This window comes from Myotis lucifugus, unplaced genomic scaffold (genome assembly GCF_000147115.1).
Source record: "Myotis lucifugus unplaced genomic scaffold, Myoluc2.0 scaffold_42, whole genome shotgun sequence".
In the NCBI taxonomy this organism is placed as follows: Eukaryota; Metazoa; Chordata; class Mammalia; order Chiroptera; family Vespertilionidae; genus Myotis; species Myotis lucifugus.
This window is the reverse complement of record NW_005871090.1, coordinates 3,725,970-3,738,127: the sequence shown is the minus strand read 5'-3', so window position 1 is coordinate 3,738,127 and position 12,158 is coordinate 3,725,970. Positions and strand designations below refer to the sequence as shown.

General features: G+C 44.8%; 1 protein-coding gene across 1 annotated transcript in view; it reads right to left on the bottom strand.

Annotated features, from left to right (window-relative positions):
* Positions 1-11,264, bottom strand: part of ISM1 (isthmin 1) — a 48,786-nt gene extending 37,522 nt beyond the window's left edge. Inside the window, exon 1 of the mRNA XM_006087990.2 lies at positions 11,061-11,264. Within this exon, the coding sequence (XP_006088052.1) occupies positions 11,061-11,264 (204 nt within the window). The remainder of the gene's footprint in view (positions 1-11,060) is intronic.
* Between the last annotated feature and the right edge of the window lie 894 nt (positions 11,265-12,158).

Sequence of the window (12,158 nt, the reverse complement as noted above, 5' to 3'; positions counted from 1 at the left end):
TAGAGACTGGTAGTTCCGCTGTTTGGTCGATTTGCATGTTAGTCTTTTATTATATAGGATTGATTGGGCCCAGACTAAAAGTTACATGCTCACTTATAGAGTTTTAATCCTGTAGAAATACAAATGGTTTTGTCCAGTTGAAACAATAATTCATTAAAAGTTCTTGTCAAAAGGAAAAACATTGTAACTATGTGAGATGCTGGATTCTATCTAAATCTATTTCAGTGATCACTTCCCAATACATACATATATTAAATCATTATGTTGTGCACCTTAAACTTATGTGATGTTATATGTCAATTATATAAAACTAGAAAGAAAGGAAGCAATAACTCAAAGCTTACTGTCTTATAGCCCTATAGGACATTAACCAGTTTTGTTTCCCGCTTACAAACTTACTTCCTCATGACTTTCCCAACTAATTTTATAAATATCTGTTCCTCAAATGATCTGAACTGGCACCAGCATCTTCCTAGTTCCCTGGTTAATTAAATAAACGTTTGACATGTATTCATTTTACATTTGCATCAGACAAGTTTTTAACATGACAAAAATCCTATTTGGACAGGCTTCAGTCTTCAAAGACTTCAGACTCCAGTGGGGAAGTTAGGAAGTGCTCACACACTATAAAATGCAAGGTAGAAAAGCGGGAAATTCTTTAGCAGTAGAAGTTTTCAATGCAAGGAAAGTAAAACCAGGCAGACTCCTAATTATGATTTCACAACTCACCATGTACTGAATCTTTAATGCCATCACAGTATGTCCTTTCTTTTTCTCTAAAAGACCCCTATCTGGCTATGGTCCAATGCACTAACAAGCTGAAACAGTTATGGAGAAGCATGGTTTGTGAGCAGGACTTCTCTTGGCTTTCCCCTTTTTGTTTTTTAATACATTTTTATTGATTTCAGAGAGGAAGGGAGAGGGAGAGATAGAAACATTAATGATGAGAGAGAGTCATTGATTGGCTGCCTTCTGCAGGCTCCACACTGGGGATTAAGCCCACAACCCGGGCATGTGCTCTGACTGGGAATTGAACCGTGACCTTCTGGTTCATACGTCGATACTCAACTACTGAGCCACACCAGCTGTGCACTTCCTACTTCTTGAGGGGCCCTGAGGGGAGGGCAGAAGGCAAGTGCCAGATGTCAAAGGGCACTTATCCTACTTTTAACCATGTTGCATCTCCCTGCCCCCATACAGTTTCCTACCCTGACCCCAGGGAAACAAAACACACCCAGTTTTGTTCTCAATGAAAATAATTCTCCCATAGAGTTTATCCTGACTGGGGTTCAAAAAGAGGAAGCAGCAAGCTTCTCAGAGGCTTTCTTTCAGGGGGTGGTCATGAAGGGCGGTGTGACGAGAACAGGTGCACACACTCATGACTCTTCTCCAGTATAAATATCATAGTACTAGGGGCATCAGTCTGAATCTGCGCAGGAGATGGATGGCACTGAGCTCCTGGATGAGTGAGCAGAGCTTAATAAAAGAACAATTTACAGATGTCTGGGCAAGAGGCTAGAACCACCAAAGAGGCTGCAGGGCCCAGGCCAGGAAAGCCAGAGAGATCATACCCCCCACCTCCAGGCATGAAGAGGCAAGGAAAGGAAGAGGTTACCATTATCCAAAGTGGGATAAACCAAAGAACTTAGATACTTATATGCATAGCCCATGAATTGGCAATAGGGTAGTGAAGACCTGGGGGGTGGGGGGAGGTAGGGGCTGGGAGGCAGGGGGTAAAGGAGGAGAGAATAGGAAATATCTGTAATACTATCAACAATAAAAATATGTTTAAAAAAAACAAAGTTGGAGAGGTGAGTATGTGGGAGGGGGCCTGGGGACACATAGGGAGCTTATTAAAAACTGCAACCTCCCTCTCTTCTTCCTCTCATCTCCTGCCATGTGTACCACTGGCCAGATCCAATCAGAAGCCCGAGAGCCCGGGAGCCCATTGATGTAAGACACACAGATCATGCACCTGAGGCAACATTAGGATGAGGAAGGACAAACACTGAATCTAGAGAGGTAAACAGAAGATATGGTCACACGGGACATGTCTGGAGGAAACCACAATATTATCCTGCCAGGCACTGGATGTTAAATCTAATCGTCATGGCGTCCATTTGAGGTGGACATGAGCACTCTATTCCAGGGATGAGGAGATTTAGAGGCCCTTGGGCTAGTAAGGAGGCGCCAGTGCCCTGCTGTCCTCATTTCTCCCTGGAAGTGTTGTGGAGAGTAAGAGAGTCTGCAGCCACCTTGAGGTCCCATTCTCCCCCAGCTGCAGCCCAGTTGGGGGGAACTGTTCCAAGGAGACTGGCTCAAGGACACCGGCCTGAAGTGTAGCACTGACTGAATCCTCGCCTCTGCTTCCCTCTTTGTTTGGTCAGGAGTCCTGGCCTTATTTTCTTAAAAACAAAACAAAACATGTATATGTGTATATGTGTATATTTATGTGTATATGTGTGTGTGTGTGTGCATCTATATATCTATATACCTATATACCTATATATCTATATCTATATCTATCTATCTATATATCTATATCTATATCTATATCTATCTATCTATCTATCTATCTATATATATATATATATATTTATATTTCAGAAGGAAGGAAGAGGGAGAGAGATAGAAACATCAATGATGAGAGAGAATCATTGTTCGGCTGCCTCCTGCACACCCCACACTGGGGATTGAGCCCACAACCTGGGCATGTGCCCTGACCAGGAATCGAACCATGATCTCTGGGTTCATAGGTTGATGCTCAGCCACTGAGCTACACCACTTGGGCATGGCCTAATTTTCCTAGGAAAACTTCTACTAGCCCATTGCTTCTTGACTTGTACAGACTGAAGACTTCACAGGGCCAGTTAGGTCTGGTCAATAAAAAAAAACCTGATAGAATGAGAATGAAATAAAATGGATGGTGAATAATTCATGAAGGAAGAAGCAGAAATAAAGTGGCACATTGTACTTCATTAGGACATTATGGGAGTTTTCAGTGGGCCAGATGAGGCAGAGAACACAGAGAGTAGGTCCCTAAGAGACAGGCTCCAAACATGCAAAATGTATTACTTTGGATATTTGTGTCCAGGGTCATCACATGCTTCCTCAGACCTGCTAAACATTTGGGGTGAACTTTGAAAGGGACAGGGGCCCAAATGGCCATGCACAGTAGAATGTGCAAGTAAAATGTTTGCATAAAATGGTCACAGAATGAAACACATTCGATGAATTTCACAAACGTAATGCTGAACAAAGGGAGTCAGATACAAACAAAACATGATTCTTTTTAAAAATATATATTTTTATTGATTTCAGAGAGGAAGGGAGAGGGAGAGAGATAGAAACATCAATGATGAGAGGGAATCATTGATTGGCTGCCTCCTGCACGGCCCCTACTGGGGATCGAGCCTACAACCCGGGCATGTGCCCTTGGCAGCAATCGAACCCAGGACCCTTCACACCGCAGGCCAACGCTCTATCCACTGAGCAAAATAGGCTAGGGCCAAAAGATGATTCTTTTTATATAAAATTCAAAAGCAGGCAAAACTAACCAATGCTGTGAGAAGTCAGGACAGTGGACTGCAGGTACCAGTGACTAGAAGGGAGCCCTTGTGGGGGTGGGGCTTTGGGGTCACTGGCCACGTTCTGTTTCTTGATCTACAGTTTTGCTCACTTTGTGAAAATTCATGTATGATCCGTGCTCCCTCTGTGTGCATGTTATTTACATACAGAACTTACATAACTGCCCCAAACACAAAATGAAAAGAGGATCAGAGAGAAATGACAATTGGCAAGGTCACAGAGATTTCTTAAGGACCTCGAGCTTCTCTGTTACCGCTATTTTCTGAACCATAAAGGGTGCAGGGGAACACAGCATTTGAAGAAAGAGGGACTCCACCTGTGGCACATTATTTCCCTGTGGCTCAGTTTTCTATCTGTAAAATGGAGAGCATCTCTGTGGTGAAAATCACTTCTTTTCTACCCTTTGTTATTCCCTTCTCTCAATTAGCCTTTCTTACATTGTTATTTTTCCCTCCAGAATATAAAACCTAATACATTGTTTTTCTTTTCCTTCAGGAAAGGACCAGGCCACGGAGAGAGAGCCCTTGGGGACAGGTGAGGGAGGGCAATGGTGATCCATTTCCCTGGCATCTGGGATGGCAGGCCACTCTCACTATTCATTATTGAGCACACATATGTAACCTCTTTTCCTGTTTTTCAAAACTCCCTCTCCTCTTCATACCCCATTTATCCTGAATAGATAAAGGAAATGTGGCACATATATCCAATGGTATATTCATGAGAAAGGAGGAAATCCCGCCCTTTATGACAATATGGATGGGCCTAGAGCCCATGATGCTAAGTGAGGTAAGTCAGACAGAGAAAGATAAGTACTGTATGATATCACTTATATGTGGAATTAAAAAAAAAAAGCTTATAAAAACAGAAACAAAATGGTGAGGTGAGGAGAAGACTGATGTTGTTCTTTTCTCGTGAATATTTTCCACCTCAGACCCAGGTCTTATGTTCCCTAGTCATAACCACACCTCCACCTCCACCTCCACCTCTACCTCCACCTCCATCTCCACCTCCACCTCCACCTCCACCTCCACCTCCACCTCCACCTCCACCTCCACCATCTTTTAAAGGGTCATCTCTGTGCTAGTTTTGTCCAAACACATTTCATGCTTCATCTCAAGCAATGTCTCCCAAAGCTTCCTATATGATGGGTACAATTATTATCATGCCCATTGTACAGAGGAGAAAGGTGAAGTTGAGAATGTTACCAAAGTTGCCCAGCTCACAAAGGGTCCAGCTAGGGCTTACCAAGCCTGTGAAATCTGGCTGACTGGTAGGAGCTGGAGGAGTTAACCAGTGGACATAAGAGCAGGGCACAAGGGGTTTTGGGATTAAATTATATATTTTTATAGAATATGATCAGAGGAGATGAGAGGGTTCTCTGGCCTGGGCCCAGAATACAGGGCCCTGAGGCCAGCTTGGTGCTATTCCTATGGAACTGGCTACTTTGGTGGCTCCGCCCGGTTGTCCTCCATGGTTTTCCACGACTGAATCACAAAAAGTTCGCTTTTCCCTTTATAGTTGTAGACTTACCCAAAAATCTGGACCTTGCTAAATACCCTCTGAATGCATGGATAGATGAACAAACAGGGTTTCAAAGGCCGACAGGTGTGGGCACAATTGACTCCCTGTGGCTTCATTCAGGGCTGCCATGTACATTGTGTAACCTGTGTATGGCACAAAGGAGTCTGGTGAGGGGCATATGGAGGTTGGAATGCAGACTGGAGGAAGGGATGTTGTCTGCCCAGAGGAGTGACTAAAGATGCCCTAGCACCACAACTCTTTCTGTCTCCTTTAGTTTCCTTCCTTTATTAACATAGAAAACTCCTATGTATTCTTTAAAACTTTGTTTAGATATTGCCTTCTCTGTGAAGCCTTCCCTGATCTCAGCATGCTCTGCATTACATCTGTATCTTATACTACTTCTTTTATTCTATTTATAAACATTATTAGATGTTTATTCATTTCTGTCCAGTTTCTGGCCAATAAAGGCACACAAAAGGTAATTTAACAGTAAACTCAATTGTACCAAGGAGTGAATTATATTAGCCACATTAACTTTTTAGAGTAAATGCATATCTGCTAACAACAAGAGGAGTACTTTGTCCATTTCTGGAATTCCTCAGCTATCATCCTAGTGCAGGTGACCATCATCACTCTCTCCTTCAAGTTCCAGCCTGGGTACCACCCAGAAGGACAGCTTCTCTGATCATCCTCTATAAACAGTATCCCTCCTCCCTGAGCAGTTTCCCTCCATCACCCTGTTCATTTCTTTTTTAGTAGTTATCACAAGCTGAAATGACTCTGTTTATGGGCTTTCTTCTTTGTTGTAAGCCCCTACCAGGATGTCAGCTCCTTGGAGCAGAGATTATGTCAGTTCTGTCACTTCTGTATTCTTGGCTCTTAGCCCAGAGCCTGGCACATAGTAGGACTTCACTAAATGAATGAACAGGTGAGTGAATGAATGGACAAGCAGGATTTCAAAGTCCAATGGGCATGGGCACTGTGGACTCACCCTACATCTCTGGAACCACATTTGGGTCCTGGGATGTGTGTGTGGGGGGGGGGGGGCTGGGGTGAGGGGAAGGCCTGGCAGAGGTGGAGAAAAGTCTCTCTGGCTCACTTTATGGCTTGATCTTCACTTTTGTGGTGACCCCAGGTCCTGGCACAACATGCCATGGCACTGTGATGTCATGAGCAGTGCCTGGCTCTTCCCTTTGTCCAGGAGGAGCAAGGAGAGACTGTTTTGGAGGTACCAATGATGACAACCACCAAGGCAGGACTGATTCACCACTTAATGCTCAGCAAGTACAGCCAGGAGCAGCCCTGGTGGACACCATGGGATGGCAGGGATTTGAAGCAGGGGGAGAAAGGAGACACAGGAGGAGCTGAGGTTCAGGGCCAAGATATTTTGCTCTTTTGCATTCAGTTCTGATACTGAACATTTTCAGAATCTGCTTGCTTCTCTTCAATGTCAAATAAGAATTCAAAGATACACCTCTCTCTATATCTATATACATATTTATTTATATATACACACACTTGTAAGTATGTGTACACAAATATATATATATATCTATTTGAGTATATATAAAATCTATACACAAGTATATATTTATAAGTGTATATATGTATATAAATATACATACATATTTATATATATGCATATGGATATGTTTAAACTTTAATTTCAGTTTTAATTTTAATATCTCCTAAGTGTCCCCTGTATCCTAAACAAGCTCATGGAAACCTGGTAAGAAAGCTGAGTTATCACTTTAACCCAGTTCTCAAAGTGTGGTCCTCAGCCCAGCAGCCTAGGTGTTACCTGGGCAACCATAACAATGCTGATTCTCAGGCCCTCTGCAGAATCAGAGTCTGTGGGGGTAAACCAGCAGCCTGTGGTTTAAGCAGCCCTCTCCGGGGTTCTGATGGGGGCTATCATCTGCAAACCTCAGCTCCAACCAGGAGAAGATGAAGTGGCTGAGTATCAGTTACCAAGCTATTATTCTGAGGGTTACTTCACCAAGGGAAAGATTTCCAGGAAATGGTTGTGTGTTTTCATCTTGGGGAAATGTAATCAGGTAAATAGCAAATGAGCCCCAAGGCATCCAGTCTGGCCTGGGGAGTCTCCCACTCCTCAGGGACCCCCCACAAAGAGGACACTGTGAGGGGAAGGGCAGAGCTCCCCACACTCCTGGTCCCCGGGGGAAGGAAGTGGCTGCTGAGTCAGATGACATTAGAGGTCAGCCCATGAGGTGAAAAGATAACCCAAGGTTGGAGGGTGAACTGCTTCCTGCTTCTCCCAGCATCAACGTATTCCAGGCTTGGCACACTTGCCTAGGTAGCAAGTGTCCCAAATGGGGTGGCCAAGGGTTTCTACCTGATTGCTCCCTCACCCGGCGCCTGTCTCTGAAAAAGCCACGCAGGTCCATGGGGAAGGACAGGCTTGGGTCCTGATTGGCTGCTGGACAAACTTTTCTAGCTTGGAATTCTGGCAGAAGATTAAGCAAGGCCTGGGAGAGAGAGAAATTACCCACCAGTCTATGAGAGAAGTGGGAAGAACGAGGGTGGGAGACAGAGAAGAGAGTTGGACCAGAGTTCTTCCAGGTGCCCCAAATGCCAAGTGACTATTTCCATGGTTTCAAGATGGCTCCTCTCCAACCTGAAATCTCCATGGTGCCCTCAAAGCCCGGCCACACACAGCAACTCCATCAGCGAGGATAAATCTCAAGCTGCCCTGCATCGAACCTGCAGTTTTCGAGGAGATTAAAGCAATGACTCATGTATGAAGTTGAAGAAGCAACATCTCTTGGTTCCCAGCATATACACAGCAGTCACCATCAAAGCCAAATGTCCAACGTGCCCACTCCAAAGGAAGAACACCCTGACCAGCGGCCATTCCCCACCTCCTCTGCACGCTTGCTCCCCAATCTTCCAGGGAGACCGGGAAACAGCAGCCTAATGGAGGCATTCACATCCATGCGTCTGACGGCTCTGTACACAGGGTCAACTGTTGCCAGGAATCCAACCCAAGAAAATGCTCTCTTCAAACAAGCCACACAGGCCCGGGCTGGAAAGGCTCATGTACCAACCAGAGCTTTGCTCTCTTCCAGCAAATGTATACCTCGTTCCGTGAAAATGTGTTCCCTCGCTTGAACTCTCCTATTCGCTCTCCACGTCTGCAGATAGAAAGACTGGGTAGCGCCCAAAGCCCTGGGTGTTCAGTCACAAAGAGCTCCCTCCCAAGGGTCACCATCCCCACTGGTCTGCAGAAAAGGTGCAGAGAACCAGAGAGCTCTCCAACATGCCACGCTATACAAACTTATGAATGGCTTCTTTCAAAATCCTGACTTTTGAAAGCAGACTCGAGAAGGTCAGAAGATAGTTTGTTACAAGTAGATTTGCTCTCTCTCTCTGACCGAAGTGTGTTTCGCTTTTCAAAAGAGAAAGAAGCACCCGAAGATCCCTCCCTCCTGCATGCCACTGCCGGTTCCCCCGCTCCCCTCGCGCCTCACTTTATCTCATGCCAGATCATGATCTCAGGCCCATGAACAGAAGATCCTGTTCCCCGGAATTCGTACACCGCCCCCCCCCTCCACCAAGGGAATGTCTCCCGTTCCAGGTCTTGAACAAAGATTCCACGACGCGTGTTTGATCTCTTCACGCTCCATTTTCATTAGTCCTTCACACTCTCCATCACTTGGAAAAATACAAACAGCATGGTTCAGTTTTAAGGTTAAGAACTGACAGTCTCCATAAACATTTTTACAATCAAAGCTGACTTATCCACTGCCAGCACTCGGTGTCTGTAGGAAAGGGTGAGGTGGGATGGAGGCAAGGAGTGGGAAGTGGAAAACTTCAGCATCAGAAGAAGAGAACAAGTGCTGTGCCTTCAACGGCCGAGTGAAGGACGCCCCACGGCATTGCTGGCAAGGAGCTGGGTTGATCCACCTCCAAATAATTAAAGTACAGTCATCCCCCCTTATCCACGGGGATATGTTCCAAGACCCCTAGTGGATGCCTGAAACTGCCGATAGTCCCAGACCCAACTAGTAGATAGACTGTGTTTTTCCTATACGCACATACCTGTGGTAAAGTTTAATTTATAAGGCAGGCAGACACAGTAAGGGATTATAACAACAGCGAAGAATAAAATAGGACAATTATAACAACATACTGTAAGCAAAACTCTGTGAATGTGGTCTCTCTCAAAACACCTTATTGTACTGTACGTACAGCTTGGATATGCTGAACAAAGGGATGATTCACGTCCTGGGCAGGACAGAGTGAGATTTCATCACACTACTCAAAATGGCGCTCAATTTAAAACATATGAATTGTTTATTCCTGGAATTTTCCATTTGATATTTTCAGACCATGGTTGACTGCGGGTAACTGAAACTGTAGAACTGGAAACTGGGAATAAAGAGGGTGGGGGTACTGTATCGCAGAGAGGGACAGGGAAAGACAAGGAGCAGGGTAGCTCAGGCATAATTCCTAGTGGTCCTGAGTTATGACATTGGCGGGTCATAAATATTAAAAGTGGTCTATGAAGAGGTTGTAAAGTCATTCTCAGGATGGTTGAGATAGAGACAAGCAGAGGGTAAAATAGATGGGGGCAGAGGAGACATAGAACTTAAGCCATACTCTACCCTACACCACCCCAAATATTTATGAGCTGAAATCATTTAATTAGCTGAAATTCATATTGATGGTGTGTGGGCAGATGAACTTTAGGGCCTTTATTCATTTACTCACCCAGCATATAATTAAAGAGAGCCAATTACTCCATTCCAAGAGCTGGGAATACAGTGGTGAGGAGACCGGTACAATCCTTGCCCTCATGGAGTTTATAGCCTCCAGCACTGGCTCCCAAACTTTGTTGCCCCTCCTGATGCCCAAGTCACACCTTAAACCATGTAATCAAGGTGTCTGGGGTAGGATCCACATGCCATACTTTCAAAGATCCCTAAAGGGTTCCCAAGTGCAGCAAAGTTTGGGAACCACTCAGGATTCTTATCTTGTTGCCATGACTGGCCCGATCAATAAACACCAATGTCTTGCCCATGGCTCACCTTAGCAGCTCCTGTTCTGCTTTCTGAAACTCCTTGTGCCCACCAGGTCTTCATCTAACTCTTCAGTGTAAGTGGGAAATTTTCTGTAAACTTAATCCACTCTGAGTCCTCTGAGAGAGTTTCCGAACTAAAAGCACCAGTCACATACTCAAACGCTGGTACGTGACCTCATTAATCCAAAGCCTAAACCAGGACACATTACCCAGCCCCTAATCTGATCATGGTATAAAATATTTCAACCCCACGCCAACCCAGAAACCCCAAGCCTCCTAGCTGCCATATCTACAGGTTCCCAGCAGGTTTAAATCACCTGGTTCCCATGTAAAGGTAGAAAAAAAGAACTTGCTTGATAAACCCTTTCCCTCTGTTCTCTTTGAGCTTTTGTACCCCATTCCCCTTCAAGTGATCAATGGAAATTCATTATAGACTTTCTTGGACCTACTCCTGGATTTTCGTCCATTTAGAAAGGAAACATTACATTAAGTCTTTCTCTGGAAGGCCCCAGGAATTTTCAAAAACGAGGAGAAAAGAAAAGAGAATGAAAAAAAGGAGTCTGCTTTGAAGTTGCAATGAACAGGCCAGTAAAAAAAAAAAAAGAAGTACAAAACCCCAAAATGATGGATCCTGAGAAAAATGCTGAAGGAGAAGTACTTCCCCCCTGTTTCGCATTGTGCGTTCTTAAGGGTGAAGTGGTCCCCACTCAAACCACCAGAGCCTGCCAGTTGGCCAACCCAGAGGCATTCCACTCCAGAGATTAAAACCAACTTTATGATTGTGGTGCAAATAATAAAGAGCCTGGCAGGGTCTCCTTCCAAAATGAAAGCTCATTTATTTTCTGAGGTGTATAATTTGGTTGTAAATGTTTCCTTTGGGCCAAAACATCCCAGATTGTGTTTTTGCCTGGAACACATCACTGCTTTGCTGGAGAAGAATGGACTCCGTGTGGTCCCGCCGAGTTCGTCCACTCAGGGTACGGAAGGGTTCAAGTTGGCTCTGCTTTTGTTTCACGTCTGGCGGCAGTGGTCTGCCAGGCAGAACCAGAGATGGGGAGGCAGGGGGCACTGGTTCTGGACCTGCTGCACCAACTCCCAAATCTTGGTCCATCTGCGCAACAGGCAGGCTCCCCACTGGCTTTTACTCACACCTGTTTCTGTACCTCTGGGTGCTGAGGAGAGCCGAAGAGCTTTGGACCCCTGTTCCCTGTGAAGTCTGGCTTTTCTTCCTGGTCTTGGTGTCTTTATTGTATTTATCTTTTCAAAAATCATCCTAAAAAATCCACCCAGCAATGACTAATATTTGGATAAAGGCAAAGCCAGATTCTTTCCAGGGCTCAGGGGCTGACCACACGTACTTGGGACCAGAATTTGGCCCATCGCATTTAGCCAATCTCACCCAAATATAAACAGCTTTTCCCACTTTACAAGGAGGAAAGAAATAACAGTCCTTTCTACCATTTTCAGGTTTATCAGCTCTCTTCCTCACATCATATACTTTTATCCTATCTTCCAGTTGCATCTCCACATTAAATCCTAAATCAGCGCTATGCTTTGTAGATAAAAAATATACTTATTTCACTATCCTCCGTACCCCAAACAACAGGTAATGCAGATCAGGGAAAACACCTGATGAGATCAAGGGAGTGACATCAAGTCATCATGTGACATCCCTTGACGATCTCTGAAGCTGTTGCTCTAACACTGGGTTGGGGTGAAGGAGGGGGAAAGAAGTGGACTGAAAGGGGAAACAAAATTAGTGCAGTTAACCCCAAAAAATGAGAAGAACACTGGTAGGAGATAGTGTTATGGGATCTGCCTCACGAGGTGAAGTTCAACGGCCTTGTGCGTTATGAAGTTACCTGCTGGGAAATGACAGAGAATGCTTTCACTGCACCTGAGATTGACCTTGAAGCAGCATGTCTGGCAAAATGTTACATTAAAAAGCACCTTCCTATGGATTATAGCCATCTCATTGCTCAGAGGACGGTCCATCAATTTGTCA